General features: G+C 44.4%; 1 protein-coding gene across 10 annotated transcripts in view; it reads right to left on the bottom strand.

The window, feature by feature from the left end:
* Positions 1–884: 884 nt before the first annotated feature.
* RAPGEF6 (Rap guanine nucleotide exchange factor 6) overlaps positions 885–25,369 on the bottom strand; it is a 73,579-nt gene continuing 49,094 nt past the window's right edge. For 6 of the 10 annotated variants that reach the window (XM_031555746.1, XM_010719257.3, XM_019620513.2 and 3 more), the window contains 12 exons: positions 24,264–24,647; positions 22,080–22,291; positions 21,086–21,209; positions 19,099–19,122; positions 16,540–16,760; positions 14,664–14,849; positions 14,067–14,201; positions 12,635–12,748; positions 9,427–9,646; positions 6,799–7,310; positions 2,789–3,100; positions 885–1,257 (listed from right to left, as the gene is read on the bottom strand). In XM_031555746.1, coding sequence (XP_031411606.1) covers positions 1,232–1,257; positions 2,789–3,100; positions 6,799–7,310; positions 9,427–9,646; positions 12,635–12,748; positions 14,067–14,201; positions 14,664–14,849; positions 16,540–16,760; positions 19,099–19,122; positions 21,086–21,209; positions 22,080–22,291; positions 24,264–24,647 — 2,470 coding nt within the window. In that variant the 3' untranslated portion in view covers positions 885–1,231. The remainder of the gene's footprint in view (positions 1,258–2,788; positions 3,101–6,798; positions 7,311–9,426; positions 9,647–12,634; positions 12,749–14,066; positions 14,202–14,663; positions 14,850–16,539; positions 16,761–19,098; positions 19,123–21,085; positions 21,210–22,079; positions 22,292–24,263; positions 24,648–25,369) is intronic. The other 4 variants (XM_019620514.2, XM_019620515.2, XM_010719258.3 and 1 more) reach the window with 3 other exon arrangements.

Below are 25,369 nucleotides of genomic sequence, written 5' to 3' on the forward strand. Positions count from 1 at the left end.
GAGAACCAGGGCTCACCCAGCACTCCAAAGGAGGCCATTTCCTAGCAGAGATCCTTCCCTGTGCCTGCCAGCGCTCATACGAGGCTGGGGAGGGCTGCACCCTGGGAGGGCCCTGGGATCTCTGCCACCTGTGCTCGCAGTGCTGGCTTCACCCCTCCACCAGGTGCTCAATCACTGGCTCAGGCTGTGACCTAACAGTTCCCATGCAGTCGCCTAGCGTTCGGTTTCAGTCATTTCAACGTGAAAGGAAGGCAGTTTTGTTTCTCTACCGATTTATTTTCTAACCTTTGCCCCTAAATCCTGCGCAGCTCTGGCAGAGGGCCGGAACGCGTGGGCTGAGCTGAAAGCCCACAGCACACGGTTGGGTTTGGGCTGCCAGCAGCACCTCTGCACGTGGAACCCGGCCAAAACTCCTCCGGGAAAACGTCAACCTCAGCCAGCAGCTGTGAGCGGCAGCTGCCGCTTCTCAAAGGGCTGCTTAGGAGGGGAGGAGAACACCGGCGATGCCGTTCGTCGGCTGGCAGCTAAAGAACATCCAGCGATATGCAGAGGGCTGTGCTGGAAGGCAGGGCCAGCAGATGGCAGCGCTCCCCAGGCCGGCACATCGCCGCACTCAGCGTCCTGCCGGAGCGCGCCCGGAGTTTTGGGAGGGCGCGAGGGGTTTTACACGGAGCTCGTGTGCCATCACACGTGGTTTAACGTTCGGCGTTCGCCAACCTGAGCGCTCCCGACACAAAGGAAATTCCCATCCCCCCAAAAAAGCAAAAACAAAAACACACAAACAAAAAAAACACCCAACCAAAAAAACAAAACCCAAAACAGAAATTTAAATTAATAAATTATTTTCAGATATTGCAGCAACGTCCTTCGGGTTTTGCTGTACCTTTTTTTTTTTCTTTTTTTTTTCTTCTTCTGAGTTCATAAAACAACACTCTTAGATGTAGAAAATAACGAGGAGGGAACTACTGAGGGATGGATGGGATCCTACAGAACTCTTCCTGCCCCACGGCCCTCCCGGCGCTCTGCCCGGTGGGCACACACAGCCCTGGGGACGTGCAGAGCAGAGGGAGGGGACAGCAATGACCCCAGCAGTTCATCCCATCCGTGACAGAGGCGAACTCGATGAGTGAGGTGAGTAGCAGCAAGTCGTTAGCAGTCGCTAACGGGATCCTGTGGTCCTCCTTCCAGCATCCCTCGTGCTTTCAAGTGGTTTAGGTGGATAGCTCGATGGTTAGACTGCTGATACTTGTTCATCTTCTGCAAAACAAGAGAAGACAGCACCTTACTGCACGGGCCTGCTGCCTCGGATGCAGACAGCACAGAACAGAACCCAACCGTCTGATTACTGCGGTTCTGTTAAGATTTCACCGCTGCGCTGCGGTGCTTTCGCCGTCTCAACAAGAGACTGCAGCCCATCACGGATCCCCATGTAACAAACCCTCACAAGTGCGAGAGGCACACAGTGTATGCACTGCAAAACGGGGAATCCCAGTGCCTCCAAGGGTTGGCATGCAGCTCCCGACATCCCCCAACCTACAGACTCAGGGCAAAGCAGTAAATCACCTCCCAGCATGCAGTGATGGTTGTGAAGACGTTCCAAATAAAATTAACCAGGCACTTGCAACGCAGCGAGAGGTGTATCTACAAGTGCATGGTTAAGTTTAGTTCAGAAACGTTTTAATTATGATGTTTGAAGCAATTACTTCCTTGTTCTTACAGCAGAAAGATTTGATATCACTACTGAATGGATGCTGGGCAATTGTAGGAGTTTTAACCCAAATTTGGATTGCGGTACTAATATACACATTAAGTGCCATTTACACATCAGAACAGGCCAAGACAGGAGCACTTTGCGTCAGAAATGATTTTCATCCCAATTACTGTTTGTTTTAAGCCAGGCAGATTGAAAGAAGCAACCACAACGCCCTAATAAATAGTCAGTTCACCAGAAAGGGTACAGAGAGATCACATCAGCGCATAACAATTAAAAGCAAATCAGCAGATAAACAATGGAGCAGTAATTGCCCTAGCTGGGTGTTGACACCATGTAAGAGCATTCCTGTACTCTGATCACAGGATATATGCCGTGCTCCCCAGCGTTTGGCTGTTGCTTCAAACAAGACTGAGGGGAATTTCACTGCAAGGGACACTGCCAGGGCTGGTGGGATCAGCTCAGGTTCTATTAAATGTGCTTTTCAGAAGAACAAAACATTACTGCTGTTTTCTTCAATGTTTTTAAGCTCACACTCCAGAAATCCCTATAGGGGAGGCATAGTTAAGGGCACAAATGGGACACGAGGTAAGAGTTATACAAAGCCTGACCACAGCGGAATTCAAAAGAACCAATTTAGGTCATCATCCCCAAAACAGTGGGATGCCAATTAATTAACCCAGGCAGGTTGGAGCTCATCCACATGTAATTTAAAGCCTGACAGTGTCCCTTAAATCATCACCACTGAGTGGGGGCACATTTTAAAGATAAAACCAGCATCTCCATGCTCGTGAGCATCTCGTTTGGATGGGGGAGGGCTCATCCATAGCAGTTAGATTCTGTATGGTGTCAACATGCTTTTTCTGAAAAGAAAGCATTATTTTTCCTGATGTGCATATATACAAACGTGGGTGTAGATATGCACACACCAACGTATTTGTGCACTCAGAGGTGAGCAAAGTTTCAGTCTCAAAGCGGGACGAAGAGAAAGCCCAGACCGTCACTGCGAAGGAAGCACTGCACAGACCCATTAACACGCTGTTAATTAACATCTCCCGAGCCAGGTGTTCCACATACCATCCTCTTCACTATCTGCGCCAGGCATATCTGCTAGCTGGGGGCCGGACGGCTGCCGACTATGCCACTGAGGCATCTTCGATGCAATACAGGCCACCGGGTCGCTCCCGAGAGGGGCTGACGAGAGTCTAGAGAGGTCACTGTGCAGCATCTTTGACCTCTGCACTGCCACACTATAGTCGGGAGGTTTTAGGTGTGGGTGGTGGGGCGATCCTTCCTTTATGTCCGCTAAAGAAATCCCCATATATCCCGGAGGGGTGGGCGGAGGCTCCCTATACCTATCGTCCTTCTTAGGTGAGGTGACACAGTACACTGGCACGAGAAATAAGCAATGGAAATGTTAAGGAAGAAAACAAAGGAAACAAAACGTTAAAAAATCATGAAATGTTACAATGGCAAAACAGAAACTGATAACAAAATGCAAATGCAGAAACACTGGTTATAACGACAGCAGCAGGTATTTATGCTTTCGTTTATGCTTTGTACTTATTTCAAGAAGTCAGAGCAGCAACAGAAGCAGGAACTCGCTGGGCAGGGTGCCCAGCTGGAAGCACAGCATCCCCTACAGCCAGCCTGCAATGGCAGAGCTTGGTGTGCCGCTGCGGGAAGCTGCTGGTGCCAGCGGAGGGCAGCAGGGCACTGCTGCAGCCAGGTCTGCGAGACTTCACACAGCCCAGGAAGCTGAAAGTGCAGCGCTTGAGGCAGCAGCCCCGCATTCTGCGGCACAGCACTGGCGCCCGCGAGCAAGGACTGCTCATCGGCTCCAAGGCATCGCCTCCGTCAGCCGGAAGGCGCGCAGGGGCTTCATAGACATTCACTGTAATTAAATACCACCTCATTAACTGACGTGTGGTAAGATATTTAACTATTCCATCAGCTGTGCTACAGGAATTTTGAAAACTGCATCACATGAAGCTGCTCCTATGAGGCAAAGTATACACAGAGCCTGCACTCAGTATTTTGCACTTTGCAGTAGTTAACAATGGCTTAGAACATACACGCTTTTCATTATTTTTTATCCTATATCTTAAATTCTCTGTTTACAGGTGATGAATAAGCAGAAATCACCTTTGGAAAGGCTCCATTACCTTCTGCACTCACCAAGAATTGCCAACAGTAACATTTAATCGCAGTGGCCGTTTGCAGAACTCACCCCCTGCCTTCCTTCCCCATCCGTCGCTCCCTCACATCTCACAGCCCCTCACCCCAAACTCAGCTTTCAGTACACGACCTCCCCTCCCACCCACTCCCAGCTCTAGGGCTCATATGCATGTTAAATTGGGCTTTTTCCATACACAAGTTGCAACAGGATCGTTTCAAAGCTAGGGTAATTCAAAAATCTGTTAGCAGAGTAAATTTGCATTCTTCTTGTGGATACATTCAAAATAGTGCATGCTCATTACAGTTTCAATTACTTCAACAGCTGTAGCATCTTCTTATCTTACAATAAGGTGGAAGAACAAAAATAAAGCTGCGTTTCTTATCGTATTGGGGACTTGTGTGATTGTGGGCAGTAGTAGCAGGGATGGGAGTTGGTTTATAAGGAATGGCCTCAGTACATGCCTGGATCCTAGTAAAATAACACTGGATTCTCGTGGTAGTTTTAACAAATGGGCAGAGGTGAGTAGAGGCAGCGACTCTGATCGAGAGAAACCCTTTTCATGTAACTAGCATTACACTTTGTTGGGTCTGAGGCAGTGGCTGGCAAGGGTGGGTATGTCCTCCTGTAAAGGAGAAAGCTACAGCTTACCTGGAGCTAATAACGAGTCTGCCCTAATAATGAAGGTTGGAATAATGGGTACTTTGGCTCAGCTCTCTTTCATACTATTTCACAAATGCTATAAAAATAAATAGCACTTAATATCCATCATTTTTTGTCACTCACTCACAGTTCCTGGGGATTACAGACCCTCCCACCAACCGTCCTGCAGGGCTGGGCTTTTTCTTGCAACTCCTTTATCCTCTCCTGTTCCCACCAAGATATTCCCTCCAACTAAAAATCTCATCTCTTGGCCTTTCTCTCTCAAATAACAGAGATACTCTACCTCTCTCTTACTGCCTATATACTCCCAGAAATATAAACCCCCTTCCTTCTCCATGTGTGCTCTCAGCAGATGAAACATGGGAGTGATCAACTGAAGCTTAAAACACAGCTTGGGAAATCCATGACAGTGTTAGGAATAACTAAGGAAAGCCACTTATTAATTAAGATCTGAAGTTGATTAGAACCATAATGTCATGGTGTGTTTTCCTCGTCTTTTAGGCAAAATCTACTGAAGGTACAAAACAAAGTGCATCACAGATCCCCTGCAAAGAGCTGATTACCTACACAGACATTCACTTTATAAGGAAAACAGGGTGATCCACACAGTGCTTAAGGGAAACCTCACTAAGAGGCAGAAATAAATTGTGATGTGTACTGTGGGTAAAAAGCTTTTCCATTTGGACATACAGTGATGGTCCATCACCATCCCACACTTTCTTGCCTGTAAAGCAAAGGTTGCAGCAAGAAACGTTCAGTGCTGCAGAATGCAGAGCTGGGCACGGAGCTGTGAAGTCATCGCACCCACTGCTTCTGCCAAGAGCACAGTCTGCCATCAGTGCGTGGGGAATAGCTTTCCAGCCCTGTTTTAAAGGTTTCAGGCAAGAAAGCTCGTGCCAATTCTTTTGTGGGCTATTCAACACCAGTTCTCATTAAGCAAATGAACTGAAGATTCTTGCTTTGTTTACAATATCCTGAATTCAGGCAGTCATTACAGACTCTGGTAACAAGCTGTTCGAAGGGAATAAGCAAATGGTGAAATAAAGCAAAAATATCTTTGGTATATTGTATGATGGTGCATAGCTAACAGATTAGCAAACCATTAATCCTATCCACCTATATCAGCTCTTTAAGCAGGTGAATGCATGCTCTGCTGAAGCACATGGTGGAGTGCTGCTTACCAGAGTGCTGTGACTGCATACAGGAGGCAAGCTACACGGTGCAGTGTGCAAAGGGAATTAAAAACAAGGGGAGAAGCTGTGAGCAAACGTAGCACGTCCTGAACAGCAGCTAACATGCCATACCCTACAGCAGCTCACCAGCAGTTCTGAGAGGTGACACGGGCAGAGTGCATGCATAGGAGTGAGCTGTGAGCAAGTCTGCTGCAAGGGACCCCATGCTGCCTCTGTAACTTGCACTCCAAGACCTCCACCCTGTGCGCAATCTTTATTCAAGCAATTACCTTTGATCACATAAGCCCTCTAGCAATCTAGGCAGTAATTAATGTGCATTTCAGCTGCACTCATGGCTTAGAGTTTAGAAGCTTTGCACTCCACGTTTTATCTCGTTCATAACCCAGATCCTTTTTTTGGGGCAGTTTTTGCCACTGAACTCCCTAGGACAATGGAAGAACATCTCACTTGCTGAAACTATGCGTCTTTGAGAAGACATCTTATAAGGCTTTCTCCTTTCATCTGTAATCAAACTGAAGCTGTGTAACCAAATAAATGACAGCGTAAATCAAAACTTTGCCCTCAAGCCCCCCAGGGACAGAAGAAGTGCGGCCAGAAGGTGCCCAGCTCCAGAGGTGGGGCTGCTTTGCATCACCCAGGAGTCACACTCCTCTCTCTCTGGACCATGGAAAGTCTGCTCTGTGAGGATGCTTCGAGGAGCCAATGCTTGCTGCTCCTTGCCAGAATGAAAGTTTGCAGTGATGAGGGTTTCAAATTCCAAAAAGACAAAAGGTCACAGTACAGAGAGGAACTGCCTGCCATTTTCATGAAGGCAGTTCTTCCGCAGACCCATGAAGTGTTTGGGAAGTGTGCTGCTTTGTTATTTCAATATTCGTATTGCAAGGGAAGGTGGTTTGAAAACACACTGTCTGAGCAGCGCTCTAATTAAAACCACATGTAAAGCTGAATTTAACATGCAATCCAGCCCCCGCATCTGCTGATGTCATTTCTTAACAACTCAATATCAAAATGCAGACCAGATGTAGAAGCTCCCATGCGCCGTTGGCTTGCCTTACCTATCAGGCCTTTCTCTGTACTCGAAGTAACAGTTTTGTAAGCTGTGTCAGTGCCAGGTTTAGAGTCCAAAACCTCCGTCTGCTCTGACGTCGAGTTCTCCAGCCCCCTGCGTTTAATGGTCCCATAGTTTGTCTCGTACGTGTCTGACAGGGAGCTCGAGGAGGCCCAGCTCTGCCGAGACTGATCGAGCTCCGTGCTGGCTTTCGACTGCCTGTTGTTTTTGGAAAAGGCTTCGGAATATAAATAGGCCTCCTCTGAGTAACAGTTTGTGGGATCGACCTCAGCAATAGGTCCGTCCAGCTGGGTGTGCCGGTAGGAATTGAGGAGATCCCAGCTCTTCTGGTTTGGGATATTCTGGAAGTTGTCATGAGAGCTACTTGAGCATGAGGTCCAGCTGCCCCGGCCGCTGTCTGCTGCCTCCACCGTGATGTGCTCGTGGGAAATCTCCTCGTTGCTCATGGATGAGGTGAAGGCCATCCCTCTGATCAGCGTGGGCCTCGTGACCGACCAGCTGCAGTTGGAAACAATGGGAATCAGACACCCGTCAGCTTTTAAAACAACAAAATTTCTTGTTTAAACAAATGGTTGCTAAAAGCTCTGGTCAATATCACTGCATAATTAAGAAAAAACTCAGAAGCGGTCGTGTTTGCAGGAATTTAGAATACAAGAAGTTATGACTAGCAGACTCTTTCTGCTCATGTGAACAACACAGGAAGCACAGCATGAAAACTCAACACTATCCTCCTGTAGTTTATTGACACACTGGAGATCAAGGAACTTCTTAGATACGTGCAAATAACTTCTTTTCTCCTTGCTTTTCTATTTTACAGATTCTAGCATAAAAAGTGTTTTCTTACCTCCAAAACCCACTAACACTAAGGCATGGAAAAGCAGCCACAGCCCTTGGATAATCTGCCTCTGATGTGCATCCAGAGCAGTGAGTTTAGCAAGCAGCAACTCACTGTGCTTCAGCACTGAAGGTGGCTTTGAATACCCAGAACCAGAGGTGCCAGGGACCCCTGCAAAGGGACATTTTGCTTGGCACACAGACAGCTCTGACTGCACTCTCAGCATGTGCTGTGCCTTTTAGAAAAGGGAATTACTTCAGTTTACAAAGTACACCTTTTAATGCCCATTTCAGCACAACAGGATAAATCAAATCAATTTCTTAAAAGCTGCAAAGCATATGCTAATAATCTTTTTCACGCAGGAGAGAACACCACAGTATACTGGCACATTAAAATCAATTATATAGGAACACAAAGCTCTGTGTAGTGTCCAATCATAAAAGGATTAAATTGCTTTTGAGGCGACCTACAATGATTAGAATTGTAAGAAGAATCTCTCACTGACTTGACTCCACAACATCTGAGGACAGAAGAAGCCATCCTGAGGAGATTCCCACATAATAAACTCTGTGGGTAAAGGCTTAAAATGTAGTAAAAGCCAAAACATCACAGTAGAAAGGGGCATCTCAGGATATGATCTCATTGCACTCAGGTAACACCACCACCTCTTGTGCAAGCGGCAGAAAGATTCTGCTCTGCCTAAGCAGCAAAGAGAACGGTAACAAAAAAATCCTTTAAAATCTTATTAGAGTAAGTTAAGTGACTGGCACTGCTGACTGAGGTAACTGCTGGGATCCTCTTCTGCTCTCCCAGTACTGTTTGGCGAGTGTTTTGTTAAACATCACAACAGTTTTTAATACATTTGCAGCCTCCTGCAGAAGACATCCAGTGAACCCACTGATGCGACCAAGCTGTTGTCTATCCACGTGATAAAGTTTCATGGGAAAACGTAAGTTTCCCACACAGAGCAGCCAATACCTCAGCTTCTGGCAAGTGCTTAACATCATCACAGTGTCACAGAACCACAGGGGTTGAAAGGGACTTCTGGATATCTTCCAGTCCAACTCCATTGCTAAAGCAGGTTCCCTACAGCAGCTGCACAGGACAGCATCCAAGTGGGTTTTGAATATCTCCAGAGAAGGAGATTCCACCACTTCTCTGGCAGCTCCTGCCAGGGCTCTGTCATCCCCACAGCACAGAAGGTCGTCCTCACGTTTTTATGGAACTTCCCATGTTGCACTTTGTGCCTGGTGCCCCTTGTCCTGTCACTGGGCACTACCAAAGAGTTCCCCTGACCCCTGCTCTTCAGATGCTGATCAGTACTGAGCAGATCCCCTCTTGGTTCTCTCTTCCCAAGGCAAACAACCCCAAGGCTCTCATCCTGTCCCTATCAGGAGGCGCTCCAGGCCCCCATCTCTGCACTCTGGGCTCTCCAGCAGCTCCCCATCTGCCTGCAGCTGAGAGCCTCACACTGTGTGCGGTGCTCCAGATGTGCCCTCCTCAGGGCAGAGCAGAGGGGAGGAGACCCTCCATTGCCTGCTGGCCACACTCTGTGCCACGCACCCCAGGGCACCATTGGCCTTTTTGGCCACCAGGGCATGCTGGCTCATGGTCAACCCATCAGTCAACTACTGGTCAACCACGACATCACCGGCCTTCTTGACCACGAGGGCACACCGCTGGTCACGGTCAAGCACAATTTGTAACCACCCTCCCTACAGCTTCGTTTCCCTCTCTTCCACCAGAAGAGCCCAGCCAGCCCAGCACAGCGTGTCTCACCCGGGGCAGGGCTGCCCGTACTCTGCCTGGGAATGCTCCTTGCGTTCCAATCCTGCTGAGTCCACCACCAGCAGTGACTGTGACAAGCTGCGCTCGTCCTGCAGCGCGGCTGACATCGAGTCCACGGAGCAGTTGCTGACGATGCTGGAGCGGGAGGAAATCTCACTGTGACTGGAGTCTGAGAAGTTGTCAGATTTGGTGGAAGGAATGAGGGCATAGCCTGAGGGAGAGAAGGAGAAAACGTCTCGTTCAATGACAAACATCACAGCTCTCTAAATGAAAAAAAGAAGAAAAAAATCAAGGCCAACTTGATTACAAACAGCCCACTGAGGTTTTTATGGTACTAAAGCCTTTAGCATGTCAGCATCTAGTCCTGCAATTTATTAACACAAGCCAGGTGCCCCCAGTAACCTAAGCAGCAGCTCCACAGCGATGCACACCATATGGTTTCACCAGTACAGACAGGAGCAGTGTCTGCAGTGTGCACAGTGGGCGGACGGGTCAGATCTCTCCCATTTTGCACCGTTCAGTCCCAGTAAAACTGCAGCACGCTCCCACAGCTTCCTCTGGCCGACTGCTGTGAGACTCACAAAAAGATTTTGGCAGTGGCTGAGGAGACGCTGACTGAGGTAAAAGCAAGCCATCAGCACTCGGGGATACACCATATGGCCCATTTCAGCTTTATTAGCTGTTCCAGGATTAACAGATCAGGAAGCGAAAGTGGGAAACAGCGGCAGGGCCGGGCCTGCAGGATGGAAAGGCTGAAAGCCTCAGTGGGTTCAGAGCAGAGCAACACACTCCTGCTTGGTTCACCCTCACCCTCAAATAACAAGTTTCAAATACAGATGATGTACGTAGCCCCATATATCCAAACCTCCTACAGCACATCAAAGGGAGCATCTTAGGGCCTTCCATGCGCTCTGGCTGCGTGCACCTTGCATACTGCTCTGCTGGCACAGCTGAGGTGACTCAGAACAGGACGTCTGTCCCTGGACAGTGTCACAAACTCCCTCAGTATGGACAACTTGCTTAAATCATTTATTGTGCGCATCTTAGAGGAGCAGGGAAAGAACTGCAATGAACCGAATAGGGCAAACTTCACCTGTGCCGTTCTGAGGGCAAACATGCTCTGGGGTCCTTTGGGGTGATGGAGTGGCCCTCTCCAGCTCAGGAAAGCTGCAGGAGGGTCCTACACTGTGCTGTTTCATCAGCCCCCTACTACCTGAGTTCAAGATCCTCAGATTTCAAGCTCTGGAGCATTACATCTCTCTGGATAAGTCCATGCACCATCTTGCGGGCAGGCAGAAGCTCTCTTTGTTTCTGCTGTCAGGAAACAAACTCAGGAGGCATCTGGCATCTGTTACATCTGTCTAGCTTGTTGTTTGTTTGAAATACTTTGTCTCAAGTAACTGTCCCACAGCTGCTGCTTGCTCCCATTTGTCTGAGGGCAATAGGTCCTGGATTAATGACTGTTTTGGTGCTGTTTTTGTTTGTTTGCTTAAATTTATTTATTTTTCTTAGTTCCCACTGAGTTTCCCAATTGCAAATTCACTGCATGTCAAGAATTACATTCTTGTCTTATCCTGCCTTCACTGGGAGTAAACAGACTATGATATGCCTTACACTGTGTGCAAAGCATTATAAAATTAGAATCTTTATTTGAAAATACTGGCTCAACAGCTGCTTCATGTATAGGCAAACGAGTGTCTGCAAATTAATGAAAACATTGCCTTCTTGCTTTACAGGAAACCATATCAATACACAGTTGACATAGTCCTTGGATTAGTATTTTTTCTCCAATTTCCTGCCAATTAATCAGTTTTTCACATCCTTTCTACCTACTAATGCCTTTCCGCTGGACACAGTCACATCAGTTTGGTGAAAATATGAAGTGACCAGGAAATTAAAAACCATACCAGCAATACATACAACTTTAAAGCCAATGTGATTTGGTCCACAAAAAATACTCCAAAGAAAGATCATGTAAGATGGCATCTGGAGCCACCAGCATACAGCCACTGAGTGCACAGCTTGCACTTTGAGGGATTTCACAGTTTAAACTTGATTATTGCTATAAGACTTTAAGAGCAATACAGGCAGAAAATACCATCAATATCATCAAACTACAGAACTGGCACACTTCTGATTGAAAAAATAAACATTAAGGACCAGCATTTTTAATACTAAATTTCAGTTTCCTTTCCTTTGGCAATAATTAATATCTCATATTCTTTATTTAGTCCAATAGTGTCTTTAAAATTAACACCACTGTAAGAAATGTGCTCAACGTGCCCCTTTTAAGACACTCCTCTTCAAGAACCTAAGAGATCTGGAGAACAGAAGGACTCCTCTCTCTAAGTGAGATGAGCTCTTGTCTGAAAGCTGGGACATTAAATAATGGCACTTACACACAGCAACAGGAGAACTGCAAGTCTTTGCTGGGCTGAAAAGCTTAGCAGGATAAGGCCAGCACAGATCCACTCCCAAACCCAGCAATGCTGGAAGTGAGCATCTGATTTACATCACAGGATGTAAATCTACTTACTTACAGTCTATTTACAGTCAAATGAAGAGAATGTTACAGAACTTACTGTTCTGTTGGCATCTGCCAACACGAAGTAAGAGAAGTGCCACTGTACCTGCTCCTTGTTCCACACCTCACGTTATTTACTACGCTGTAAGTGTGTGAGTTAGTAACACTGACACAAACACCTCCTAGTCTTGGACAGGTGAATCAAGTACATTGGACAGCTTAAACACATTTCAATGCGCCGGTATGTAACTGCATAATGTAACATAGGTTACATCAGTGTAACTGATACTGAATGGACATCAGTCTGTCTTCTAAAAATACATCAGAGAGTCTTCCTTCTCCTCCTAGGCCCCATCTGCAGACAGTCACATGTCAGTGAATTGCTGTTGCTATAGATACTTGCTGTACTCAGAGCATCACTGTCTCTGTCCTTTTGGGTTTTGCTGCTTTCTGAGGCTTGAACGTGCTCTGCTTCCCTTTTTGCAGTAAAAGCTGTTCTTTCCCTGGAGAAGCTTCTTTCCCTAAGTCTTCTGAACAGGTGTCCCTTCTCTCTCCTGTGCTCACGCTCAGCTTCTGCCTTTTCACTCTCATCCTTTCTTTCTCCCTTTTCGCTTATGTCAGAGCTGTCTCTTGCTTTGACAATCATCTGAATTTTCTTTTGTAAGTAAGCCCCACCTATTCCATAGCTGCGTTGCCCGCTGTTCTTGTTGCTGGTTTCACTGGCAAGGGATGAGGAAGACCCAGAGAGATTCATCTGACTGCAGTTATCCGACCTTGGGATGTTACCAACTGCAATGAAGTACACACAAATCTTGATAAATAACAGCAGAAGTAATGTGTTGCTTTAAAAAAAAAAACAAACTCCAATCTCACTTGCACACCATTTGGGCATAGCTCAAAAGAAAATGAAATCTAAGATTTAGTGAAACGTGTTCATGCCTAAAATTATGTCTTTCAGCTGTCTGTGAAGCACCTAATTTAAGTTCAATGAGCTGTGCACACACAACAGGGTATGAATTACCTTAATCAAATTAGTCCAGTGCTAACAATCTGCTAAAAGCAAGTTGAATTAATGAAATAATCCCCCAAGAAACAAAGTATTTTCAAAGAAAGTCAACTAAATTAACATGTTTATAGGAGAAATAGAAGAGAAGTGAAATCCCAGTGGAACTGGGTTTGGCAGCCCACGTAGTTGAGGTTCTTACACATATGCTGTGTCTAAGTAAGTGACATTCTCCTCAAGAAAACAGTATCTTGTGAAGGCAGAAGCGGATGGGCCAGCAGATCTCCCACTGAAACTGGTGAGAAGATGCAGCAAGTCACCATGCCATGCCATGCCAATGCTGTGGGGCTCTGGGCTGCCAGTGAGTCGAAAGCAGCACAGAAGGGATGGAGAAACGCCTTACACCGTTGGACACTGACCACACTGGCTCACTATAAAGTGGTGTTAAGAGATTTCAAATGAATTCCCATCCAAGCTTGACTAATGATGAAGTGATGCAGGTCTTTTACGAAGGTATCAAAAATAAAGGGATTCTCAGGGCATCAGTATAGACAGGGATAAATACAAAGCCCTGTGCACAAGAACAAAAAATATCAATAGCAACTCTAGGATTTGGATGAATGCACTACTTTTGTAGCTATCAAAACCAGCTGTTCTGGAGATTTTATCTCCAGCTCCCTCTAATCCCTTAATACTCCAGCTACCTTAGGCAAAAACATAAGACGTCAACAGCTGCAGTCTGTGCAACATCACTGTCTTCAGGAAATCCCCAGGTTTGCGAATCCTGTTCACCTGAGGGGTCACCTGAATCAGGACTGATGGACTGGTGGGTGCCACAGCACTTAAACCTATTGGGAACTCTGTCAGAAGCACTTAAGCTATTCTAAAGAAATTAATTCTTCCAGTCGTTACAGATTAGGTCACTTTGGAGGCCAAAACATACACAATCTATTGGAAAGCAGTGTCTATTATTAACGGACAGAAACACACGATTCTATTGTTGACATGAATTATGCACATTACCACCCCTCTCACATGAAGTTACCAACAAATGATCCTGTGACAGATGCTGGCACCTGCTGCACACCCATGGAGCACACGTACCTTTGCGTGGAGAGCCCTGAGGAGAAGCTGGGGGGCTGGAGTGCAAAGAAGATGCCATGGACATTGTGTCATCTGTCTGCTTCTTGCTACTTACTTCCTCAGACAAGCTTAATGACTTCTGTGGTGAGCCTGTACCTAAGACGACAAAGGAGCCATTTCAAGCCATGCAAATAGAAGTATTTTAACAGATAATAGTGCTTTGCAATTGGCAAGCTTAGAAACAAAGTATTTGATGCTCAGAAGGGGCAACAAACAAGCGTTGCTCCTTTTGAAAATAATGTTATTACAACAGCATTCCAGAGCTCAAATATTAAATGCATTTGATTTGTTCCAACAATTTCACATATATATTTCAAAATATATTATAATAGTAATAAAAATAAACCAACTATGCTATTCTTCTCAACTGTGGCAAAATCTCTTTAGAATGTAAAAATACACAGGAAAAGGTTCAGCACTGTACATCCGACCTGTTCAAGAGAGATACTAAGGCTACCTTAGTTAGAATCATTCAAGAGAAGGACTTAACTTAGACGCCTGCATAAAGGGATCTGAAATAATCCACCCAGCTCCAGCTGGCTGAGCAGGGATACTCACTGAAGGTGACATGATCCTTTGTCAGCCCCTTCTTCCTGCTGGGGTATAAATTCACAGACGGAACCTGAAGAACTTGGCTCATTCTGTTCTGCTGATGGGCCTTCGTGGTCTGACCGATCGACCTCATGGGCACTGGAGACATTTCGGAGGATTTTGCCCCTCTTCTCTCGCTTAAATTCTTTGTCACTGTTACGGAAAAACTGGATATCAATTTCTGGCCCTTGGAATTGCACAACCAGATAAAGGCAACTACGGTATGAAGCAGACAAAGCATTTGGAACACTCTGTATTCCCAACATTCCTGTCTCATCACACTGAAGAGGCAGGTGCAAAATGACATTTAAAAAAGTAAACTGTTAAGTGCCATAGAGGTACTCCATCCAAAACCAAAAGGTTGTGTTTTATTTCAACTGCAATTAAGTTCTGTACTTAAAATGCTCATGCACAAAAGCAGAACAGCATCTCCTTCAAAATGACGTAATGCCACAGAAAGGAGAGGAAATGGTTGTTCTGCGTCCAGCATCAGATCTCTCACTAGGTGGCACAATTGATTTACAGCATAGGGCACTGATTCAATTTCTACTTTAATTACACAGCAATTAATAAACTCTGGAGTTAAGGCCATCTGAGTTCCCCTTAAGTAACCTTGGAATTGTCTGGACTGCAGCATAACCACTGCTCTCTGCTCCTGCAAACAGAACTGGAAGAAAGAAAGAAGGCGTAAGAGTGGGCAGCTCTACCTCTGAAGGTGAGAAAAAAAAATTATCTGCACAAAAGCCACCTGCAAAGCCATGTACCAGCACCCCAGACAGAAGAGGCACAATCCTAACAACTCATGCCTTCAATCTTCCTATTCAGAGCTACCTGTTATTTCCAGCAACCTCAGGTGTAAGACCAACGTGGATGCACTGAGTTTGACATTTAAAAAATGGAGTTAGATGTGGTCTTTCCCTACCTAGCTTCTATCTGAGAACAAAAAAAACACAGAAAGGCTCTTCGGGAGGCAACAGGAATTTGCGTTTTTAATACTGAATAATGGAAAGGACTTCAAGCTTTATCTTCAAGGTGTCATTTCCTATTCATGCTTTTAAGTTACCTCATCACAGATAAAATGGTATTTGAGGACAAAAAAAGGCATAAGATGCTGCATTTGCACATCAAACAAGCATGAGACATTACTTTGATTAGCGAGGTTACCACTTTGCTATTTTGAGACAACCCCACCGTTCAGGAATTTGAACGTTTCTAAGGATCAAAATAAAATGCAATTACCATTTCTCAATTTGAAATAAGAATTTACTGTGCACTGCGTAAGAGAAGATTTGTTTAGTTAGACAGCTGCACAGGACTTCCAATTATGAAAACTGTCCTCCTGTAGTCCTCTATTTTTGACTGTCAAGCCATGTCAATCCCATCAGTCAATATTGACTTGACTTCTGCTTCTCAGCAATCTTCGTTTATTCTGAGCTGTAAGTCACTGCAGCTTCTGTATTGATTTTGTCTCTTTTCATTTTCTTGCTGTTCATATGGTAAACGTTACTTTTATCCTTCCTAATTCTGTACAAGGACAACAGGGCAAGAACAGAGCTAATGTACTATTGAATTTCCTTCCAGGCTGATAAAAAGACACACACTTTAAGAACTAAAGGTTAAAATAAAAAATAGTCGCTGAAGTTTTCTGAACTCAGCCAAGATCAGAATGTTAATGCTGGCTTGCTGAAACTCTACCAGTTTGTGACAGTACAAACTGACAAACGAGCTGCTTCCCAGAGCGATCTTTCTTGGAGGGAGAGCAGAAAGACCCTAGATGCTGTTTCCAGGGAAGGAACCGTGTTTTTAAACAATTAAAACCGCCCTCAGAGATTGCTGCACTTACGGGTGCTGTAGGCAGGCTCACACTGCAGGGACAGGATCTGGATCTTCTCCTCGTCCGTCTCCACGTTGAGGTTGGAGAGGTACTGCTTGACCTTCCTCGCCATCTGTGCGTCCTCGTACAGCTTCTTGGCATTGAGCAGTGAGCTGCGCCGTGCCCGCTTCTTGTGCGCTCCTCCCTGCACGTCCAGCATGTTGGAGTTGGTGCTGCCCTGGCTCAGAGACCTGCAAAGGAAAGGAGCACAGAGGTCAGGCCTGGGGTCTCAGCAGCAACGGGGAGCTGAACAGCGCACGTCAAAGCAGGTTATTACCAGTATTCTTCAGTTAGGGCTAGTGCATGCTGATGCAAATGAGTTAAAAACAGATGAACGGCATTGAAACATCGGTTGTCTTAAAATACTCTGGTCAAAAGAAGAGCAGCAATTGGAGCCTAGGAAAGGACTGCACGTGGAACTGTGGGACTTGCACGAATGCGGCACAGGCTGTGCCAAGCACCCAATCTGCTCTGCTGATGGACTGTGCTCCTGTTCTGCACAGCCCACGCTATTTCTGCAGGATAAACTTGCTAACTTCGTTTGTCCGAGGAATTTGGTGCCCACTGTGTGCTGCAGGCTTACAGCAGTAACTTGCCACCATCCAGCTGGCCACAGAAACGACCGCTTAGAAACCTGAGCTTCTGACTGTGCTTAAGTGAGGGAAAAAACTGTGTTAAATATGCAAAGCACCATTTGTTGCATGCCTAATTTCTTTCTCCAATTAAGTAAAAACAGCGGCTCATTGAAAATGTATTCCAACAAAGGTCAGGATGGCAGCCATAACATACATATGCTTGTATGGACTCACATCTATGAAAGGTGATGACATCAGTGCCCAAACAACTGATCAAGATACAGTCAGTCATACACATCACATCTGCTCAACTGCCAGAAGTCCTACGGCCACTTCAGCTCCAATCCGTTTGTGTGTTTTAGTAAATAGAGACCATCACATATGTTACAAGAAAACTCCCGTGGGAAGTTGCAGCAAAGCTGCTCGAAGAGGGTGTGATTTTTGGTTTTATATTTAAAAAAAATGAAAAATAAAAAAGTCAGAGGATTTTAAAAGGCTGCATTCTTTGTAAAGTTACTTCTCAAAATCTTGGGTGCGTTTCCAGAATCATTTGTGGGAGGATAAACAAAGCCCAGCACAGAAGAGCTGCCGTAGCTAACAGACCCAGAATGAAGCATATTGCTGGAGGAAGCCTGAAGGATTGAACAAGTTGAGTTTAAAAGCAAAGAAATGGTGGAAACCACCTGCCTGCAATATTTTTGAAGATGATTCATAAATTAAGCTAAGAGAAAATATAAGCTTAAAAAACTGTGGCAGTATGTACAGCTTAATTAAACAAAAAGCTAATGCTGTTACAGGCAAAGAGCAGCAGATGGCACAATGGACTGCTGACACTCATTGGAACTGATCTCTACACAGGCAAGAGCAAAGTTAATGCCTGTTCTGTAACAAAACAGGAAAATACATCATCTTTCTTTTTAATTATATATATAAGATATATTTTATTTCATGTGTACACACTGTTTCTTCTAACTTTGGAGTTCACTTTTTGAGTCAGCTTCATTTCCCTTAAAAACCAGTTTCCCTTATGGCCTCAAGTTCCCAGCAATCCCAAAGGCTGGAAATCACTACAGCACAGCACACCTCCTGCTCTGCTTGGAAGGATTCCAGAGGGATCTGGGCCCTCTCCCCACCATGAGCTGCACACTGAGCCGTGCCTCGTCCTGCTGTCAGCCCAGCTCACTGCAGGGAGCAGCACCCAAAGCTGCCCCCGCCTGCCCTGCTGCTGGTCCCTCCCCAGTGTACGCCTGTGTCTGGATGTACAGCTGGCTTTGAGCCCATAGGACGAACAGGAGAGCTTCAAAGGGCGAAGGCACACAGGCTGAGGTATGCAGGTAGCAGCTGAGGGGCAAAGACACAGGGCAGAATGCACAAAATACAGCTGCAGGGTCACCCCCAGCTCACTGCCCCATGGCGCTGCCAGCTTGCTCACCAGGTAACCCCAGAACCCTCCATCGCAGTCATCTCAACATCCAGCCCTGAACAACTAAAACTTCAGCAAGGATTCTGGCATATGAAATGTATTTCAAATACACACTAAAAATAAAGACTTCGAAGCTTAAACTCAGAGGGGGAACTGCTCAACCAATATCACAACTCAATGCCTCTTTACAGTTTAAAATGCATAATGGCTTAAATCTGCGACATGTAAAGACCAAGTTATTAATTTCCAAACAGAGTTTGCCTCCTGATACAACTGCACGGTCGTTTGTCTCTTTATGCAGTAAGCCAAAACTCCAACAACTTGTCTAGCAACAGAAGCGACTCAGCATCTCTACAGCTGCTGCACAAAGTCGACTGTAAAATCTCTTATTCCTGTTTTCAAAAAAATACGTATTGCAGGGTTAATAAAATGCATGCTGTACTTCAGGAGCATGCACTAACGAGGAGGATGCAGTATGTTAAGAGTTGCATAATCTTTATTTATCTTAGTTGCATTCAGCTCTACACTTACCCCAAACTTCTCCACCTCTTCTTCCTGTAAGCAAGAGCCATATACATTGAAGCATGTATTTGAACAGAAAAGCACAGGAAAAAAATAAAACAGTTGAGAGTCAGGAAGAAAGATGTAGACAGGAAAGAACAGAAAAGAAAAAAATCTCTATACAGCAAAATTCTTCTCAAACAATAACACAATGTTTTCATGGAATGCAAGGACAGGACTTGCTCAAACACTCCAACATGGAAGAACATCTATCAGTTTTTTCTGCTTATTTTTAAGTTTAACCTTTGAACTGAAAACCCAAACTCACGTTACATTTTCTTGTTAAGTGATTCCCATAAGTCACACTCAATTTTGATGGAGCAAGCAAAAGCTTTTTAACTTATTAATACTGTAGAAAACGTGATTAAGTTAATTTATTCTTTGCATTAGGGTGGCAGTAAACGTATGAGAAATCATCAGTATTCATGTTTACGGTGCTGTTTTCCCTTGATTGCTTGCTGGAAAACAAGCCGTTTGCCAAACACATCCTGAAAAGCTCAATGCTCTGTATTAATTGGCAATGAACTCGTTAGCAGGTCTCACGTTACACTAACAAACATCTTTTCTTGTTCATTTTTAATCTTCTTCAAAAACGTTTGTTGGTGCTTCATAACACAAACTGATAGATCAAACACCAGAGGCAATGCAAATGAATCTAAATGCTGAAAACAAGGAGTCGTTTTCTTTTAATCTGTGGCAGTATCACTAATATTAGATCCTGTGCATTTTAACTCAGAAGTCACTTTTTAGAGTGTGGTCATTAAGTCGTGTTGTGTTAATTCTGGCAAGGATACGAAAGGTAACTATTTATTTACTACTAATTCATCTAGGGATTAGGCTTCATTAGGACTCAGAATTGGAAGGAGCATCAGGGAAACTGATGTACACATCCATTTAATCTGTGAATGCCATGGTTTCTGAAAAGCAACTAACTTAGAAGTAGCTTTGTGATTAAAAAGGAAGTTTCAGTGGCTGAAATATAACAACATGAAGGTGACCCTCTGCTTTGAAATGAATCAATCCTTAAACAACTTCTGTGAGGGATCCATTAATTTTTCCTCAGACTTCAACCAGGCTGATTTTAAACCAAATATTCACGGCTGCTGACAGCCAGCCCTGAAGGCCAGTACCAAACAGGACCCATTGGTGTCGATGAATCCCAACCACTGCCTTATTCTGCTGCTTTTCTAAGTAGATGCTGTGCAGTTACTCATGGACCCAGCTCCCCAGTGGGCTGGGCACTGAGCTCAAGAATGGGGTGGGATGGCCAATGGGACCCTACCAGCAGGGCTGGCCAGAGCTGGGGATGCTCTCTAAGCTAGGGACAAGCAAATAGATGCAGGGTATTACTCAGTCCCACTAAGTGTAATCTAGAGTTCACCAGCACCACATTAGAAGTCACGGCACTTCTGTTCTGCAGTTTGTTAACATAAAGCCTGATGATGCACTGCACTGAGGAAAAAAGGAAGAAAACCAAGGCAAGAAGACACTCTTCACCTGCATACAGCCTGAAGACACCAAACATTACGTAGGTGTAGCAAGCTGTGCTTAGGACAAATAAAAAATACTGCTTTGTTGTTTTATTTTAAATATGTTATCAGGTTTTTTGTGTGTTTAATTTGTTAAAAGCAACATTTCAGACTCATAGATGGGTGATTTCTGTGTTTTATTTTATACATGTGGTTTTTGCCTAATACTGTATCGCTCCTAAAATTCAACTGATTATTTTATTGAGCATATTCTTCTTTGCTATATTAGAGAAACTGATTTAGCAGTCATTAAAAGTAACTCTTAGGAGCATCGACGGCATTGCCAAAACTTGATAAAGATTTTGGTTCTGATGGTAAATGTTAATGGTAAGTCACACAATGAGATACAGACGTACTGATGCACACACAAACCCAGCTCCCTACCCACTGAGCCACCTGCAGTCCTACTGCCTTTCTAATTTGCACACCTTTGTCTGAACATTACGGCTGGATCCATGTTGGCTGAGGTCATCCTCACCACTTGGCGGATTTCTTTGGCAATCATCCTGAGTTTCTCAAAATTTACCAGGCCATCCACTTTGGAATCATTTCCTGCACGATTGAAACGCACACACAAAAAGAATAAGAATTATTTCTTTATATAGAACGTGTTTCCAACTCCCCCACATTAGCCTTCCTCCGAGCTTCCCACCCTCCATCAACATCTCTGCTTTGTCAATGGAGCTTTAGTCAACGTAGCAGGAAAACAAAAACCTCAAGCAAAAAGACAGACCCACTTCAATTATCTAGCATTGCTCTCATTAATCAATTTCTAAAGTGATATGTATTAGGAAGAGGAAAGAGGAGCAAATGAACTACGCCCAAATTCATTGGCATGGATGCTAAACGAAGAACTGACATCTGTAGCATCCACATTCTGAAATCAGCACAAATAGTTCTGTAGGACCAAAACCAAGAATCCGGCATAGTTGTGAATACTCAACCTCAACCAATTGGGAACAGAATCTTTTGTAAGGAGAAAAAAAGGGAATGGTTTAAACAAAAACCCTTAAAAATGCTGAAAGCAAGAGTAGGAGGTGTTGTATCATCGTAGCTGTCTGAAAACCACAACACAGAACAAGAAACCTTGCAGCAACAAGTTCTTGTAAGAGGAATATATTTCTCTTAGCAGTGTCATTACTAGGCAGCACAGTCATCCTAAACTTTAGGACAGCTAATGAAGATTAAGCATTGCTTTTAAAATATTCGAAATACTCACTTAATGTTTATTTTTTTGTCTGGGATTGGCCTCTTCTATTATGCATTCACAGTTCTATTTCATTGTGCTCCTACAAAGGATGCATCAAAAGCACCCTACTGGCAACAGCTTCCTTTTAGACATCGGTTGAATCATGGAGCACCAAAGACAGGGCTATAACGTATTCAGTGCCTGGTTTATTATTTTGCTGTGTTTGACATTACCTTCATGTAGAAATGTGATATCCTTCTTGACAACAGGGAAGAGCGGAATAATTGGAGGCTGCATGCTCTGACTGCTAAGGATGTTGCGGTACTTCGCCATGTTTCGAGATGGATCAAAAAGATCTTGAAGGTCTCTGAGGTGCTTCTCATACTTGCTTGGTAACTTTTCCCAAGTGCCTCTGAGACGTGCCACGGGAGCCAGATTTAACCCACTGCAAGGCAGATACCGTTATTAGCTGTTAGTGGAGTCGTTCCCTTTTGAAAGGAAACAAAGGGCTGTGGGGCTTTTTGGGGGGGTTACAAACAGTTTTCACAAGGTTAACTGAAAGCTGGGGGAATGCCAAGCTGCAAGTCCATCAGAAAGCCCACTGCCGCTCGCTCTTGTAAGCAAGAGAGAGAGAGAACTGTAGACAGAATGATTGCTCCTTATTCACAAGGTATGAACTTGGAGTTCGCCTGCCAAAACAGCACTGAGGATCATTTAATTTGCAAACCACTTTTCTCCTGTGAAAATGTTTACTGCAAATAAGGACAAAAAAGTGAGAAATTCATGTGGCAAACACACGGCTGCAGAGGCAGTGGAGAAGGGCAGCAGGCAAAATGGCAACGCCTGGGAGAACTATAAGGGAGCACTGAGTGACTGACCTCAGAGAGGCAGATAAGCTGCACCTTGTCACTGTGCCCCACTCCCAACTAAGAAAAGATATATCCAGAATTAGTTGGACACAGTAAAAAAAACTGATTAACTATAATCACTCCCCATGATAAGTGGCCACCAGTTTTGCTGAAGAAGTGTGACAGTCATTGCAAAGTTTGACCCAGTGCTTCTACGTGCAGTTCTGAAAGGTGATGTCCTCCAGCATTCGCTGTCAAACCTGGACTGATGCAATTTGCTTTCTTAAGAAGATTGTTCCTCAGTTTAAAAGTCTCCAAAACTTCTTTTGCTGTTTTTTTTGACCATAGAGTTCTCCCCACGCTATGGTAAAGTCACAAACAAAGCCTTCTCTCATGAGAAATCTAACATATGTCCCCACACAGCTTCTCTTTTCTGTGCTATATTAAGATGGTATCTTCCTGTTTCATGTAACACATGGCATCGTATTGACATGAAATGCAAGGCAGGAAAGAGAATCCTTGTGCCATATGCCAACAGAAACATATTCCTCTGGAAACCAGGGCAAAATAAAAGCTAATTTATTTGCTATTTTTTGATCAAAGACCACTTCAGTTGTGGCCTTGTGAGGCTGAACTCAGAAATAAGACAAGTTAATTTTCCACCTACAACAAAGCATGGGAGATTAGGAAGCAGGAAATAGAAGTTACACTCAGCATCCACATTTGTTTTCACCACGTACCAAGTACTCCCAGCCCTGATGGCTGAGCAGCATCTTCTAAGGGAATTCATTAACTCTTTAATATATGGCTAAACAGAAGCCTGTATCATTTGATACAACGGCAAGACATGGAAGCAGATCTTCTAAAATTAAAATTATAAAATGGCATTTTCTAAGACAGGTGCTGGGATGCAGTACGAATCCAGAGCTCTGCCTGATGAATCACAGTGATTTTTTCTTTTTAATACAATCAGGGCTTTGCAAAGCTGCAAATAAAGGAAGTGCTGAACTGACACCATTGAAGTCAAAGTAGCAGCACCTAGTATAAATCAGAAGAGAAAGTCTAATTGTGAAGAGAAAAAGAGGAACGAGCCGATGAGTAGAAAGAATGAGAAGGAATATTAAACTAACCAAGATTGATTTGAGGAAGTCCTTACAATGAAAGAAACAGTAATCTCATCACTGCAGATATGACTCAATGCACACTGAAAAAGTAACACTGACTGAAAAAAGGGAAGCTGGGTGCTAGAATCACAGAAAATGGCAGCAACTTTCAGGCACGTTTCTGGACTTCATCAATCAAACGGTGTTCTTGTCCAAATCTTCTCCTTCCCTGCTAGGGAATGGTTAAAGAGGAGACAGTCACACACGGAGACTGAGCTTCTGAGGACAAGGGAGGCACAGAACGCAGTGACAGTGGTCCACTCTGGCATTCTGAAAAGCCTGGCACTTCCCTTGACACTACCCCACACCACTGGCAATCTGTGAAGATACACCTTCTTTTCAGTTCACATTAACAGAGCTGCCCGTGACACCACAAATCAGATCTGACAAATGGGAAGTGCTTTACCTTATAACTGCAAACATGGAATTGAAGTTCTTGCACTCTCGACAGTGGAGGGCAATTTTAATAAAATGCTTAATAATCTTCATCCTTTTGAGTTGGTTGGGCTCTGCTAAAATCTCCATGGCAACCCAGAAGGTCTCTTGATTTATGACATCCTCAAACTGCTTCAAGTGAGCATTTCCTGTTTTGGAGTCCAGCTTATAAAGGTCATCGATGTACTCCGTAGGCTCAATGTTACGAAATAACTCGAAGTCTCTCATGGAAAGCTGAGTGGCCACCTCAATGGTGCTCAGCTGTAGGAGGGAAATCTGGCTCTCTCTCAGCAGCTCTTGAGCATCCTCATCTGAGCACAAGGTTTCCGTCTCCATGTTGTTTTTCAAATAGTACCTAAGAACAATCGAGTTGCAACAGAATGTTAGAGATGCTCTTCAGAGGGTGCGTGAGAACAAAGGCACTGAACCACAGCCAAGCAGACATTACTGACACCACAGGGGTGTTTGGAGGAGAGCATTTCCACCTTGTTGGTGACAATCGAGAATAAGAGGCAAAGAGAGAGGCAGGGACAGCATACCCTTTGTACACTGCGTACCTCATCCTTCAGCATTTCAAAGCAGTTTCAGTCTACCTCTTTGCTAACGTTTTCTGTACTGTACTCAGTAACATGCTGCAGCTTGCATCTTCAAAAAAAGGTCACTTTTCCATTTGTAAATTTAGCAGAGAAATAACACTTTAAATGCACATTAGTCTTGAGAAATCTCTCATTTATGTATTTCTCCATTTCTTAAACAAATTAAGCATGGTTTCTTATGTAAATACAGTGTGGCATATTAATATTTACATGAAACTCACAGTATTCAGGAAATGAAAAGGTATCTGGAAAATTAATTTCCATGGTCCAAAGCAGTTCGTTTTCAGATATATAGAAGTTTATTTCTCATAAATTCTCTCTGTTGCTCAGCAGAGAAGACTAAAGAAGTTTTTACTTAATAAACTTCTTTCTGGCATGGACCAGGTCATCAGATAGAGCCGAAGCACTTTAGATGTCAGAAAACATTTGTAACAGTTTACATAAAAATGGAAGAATTTATCTCAGGTTAGTATCAGTTCAT

The sequence above is a fragment of the Meleagris gallopavo genome, chromosome 15, assembly GCF_000146605.3.
Source record: "Meleagris gallopavo isolate NT-WF06-2002-E0010 breed Aviagen turkey brand Nicholas breeding stock chromosome 15, Turkey_5.1, whole genome shotgun sequence".
In the NCBI taxonomy this organism is placed as follows: domain Eukaryota; kingdom Metazoa; phylum Chordata; class Aves; order Galliformes; family Phasianidae; genus Meleagris; species Meleagris gallopavo.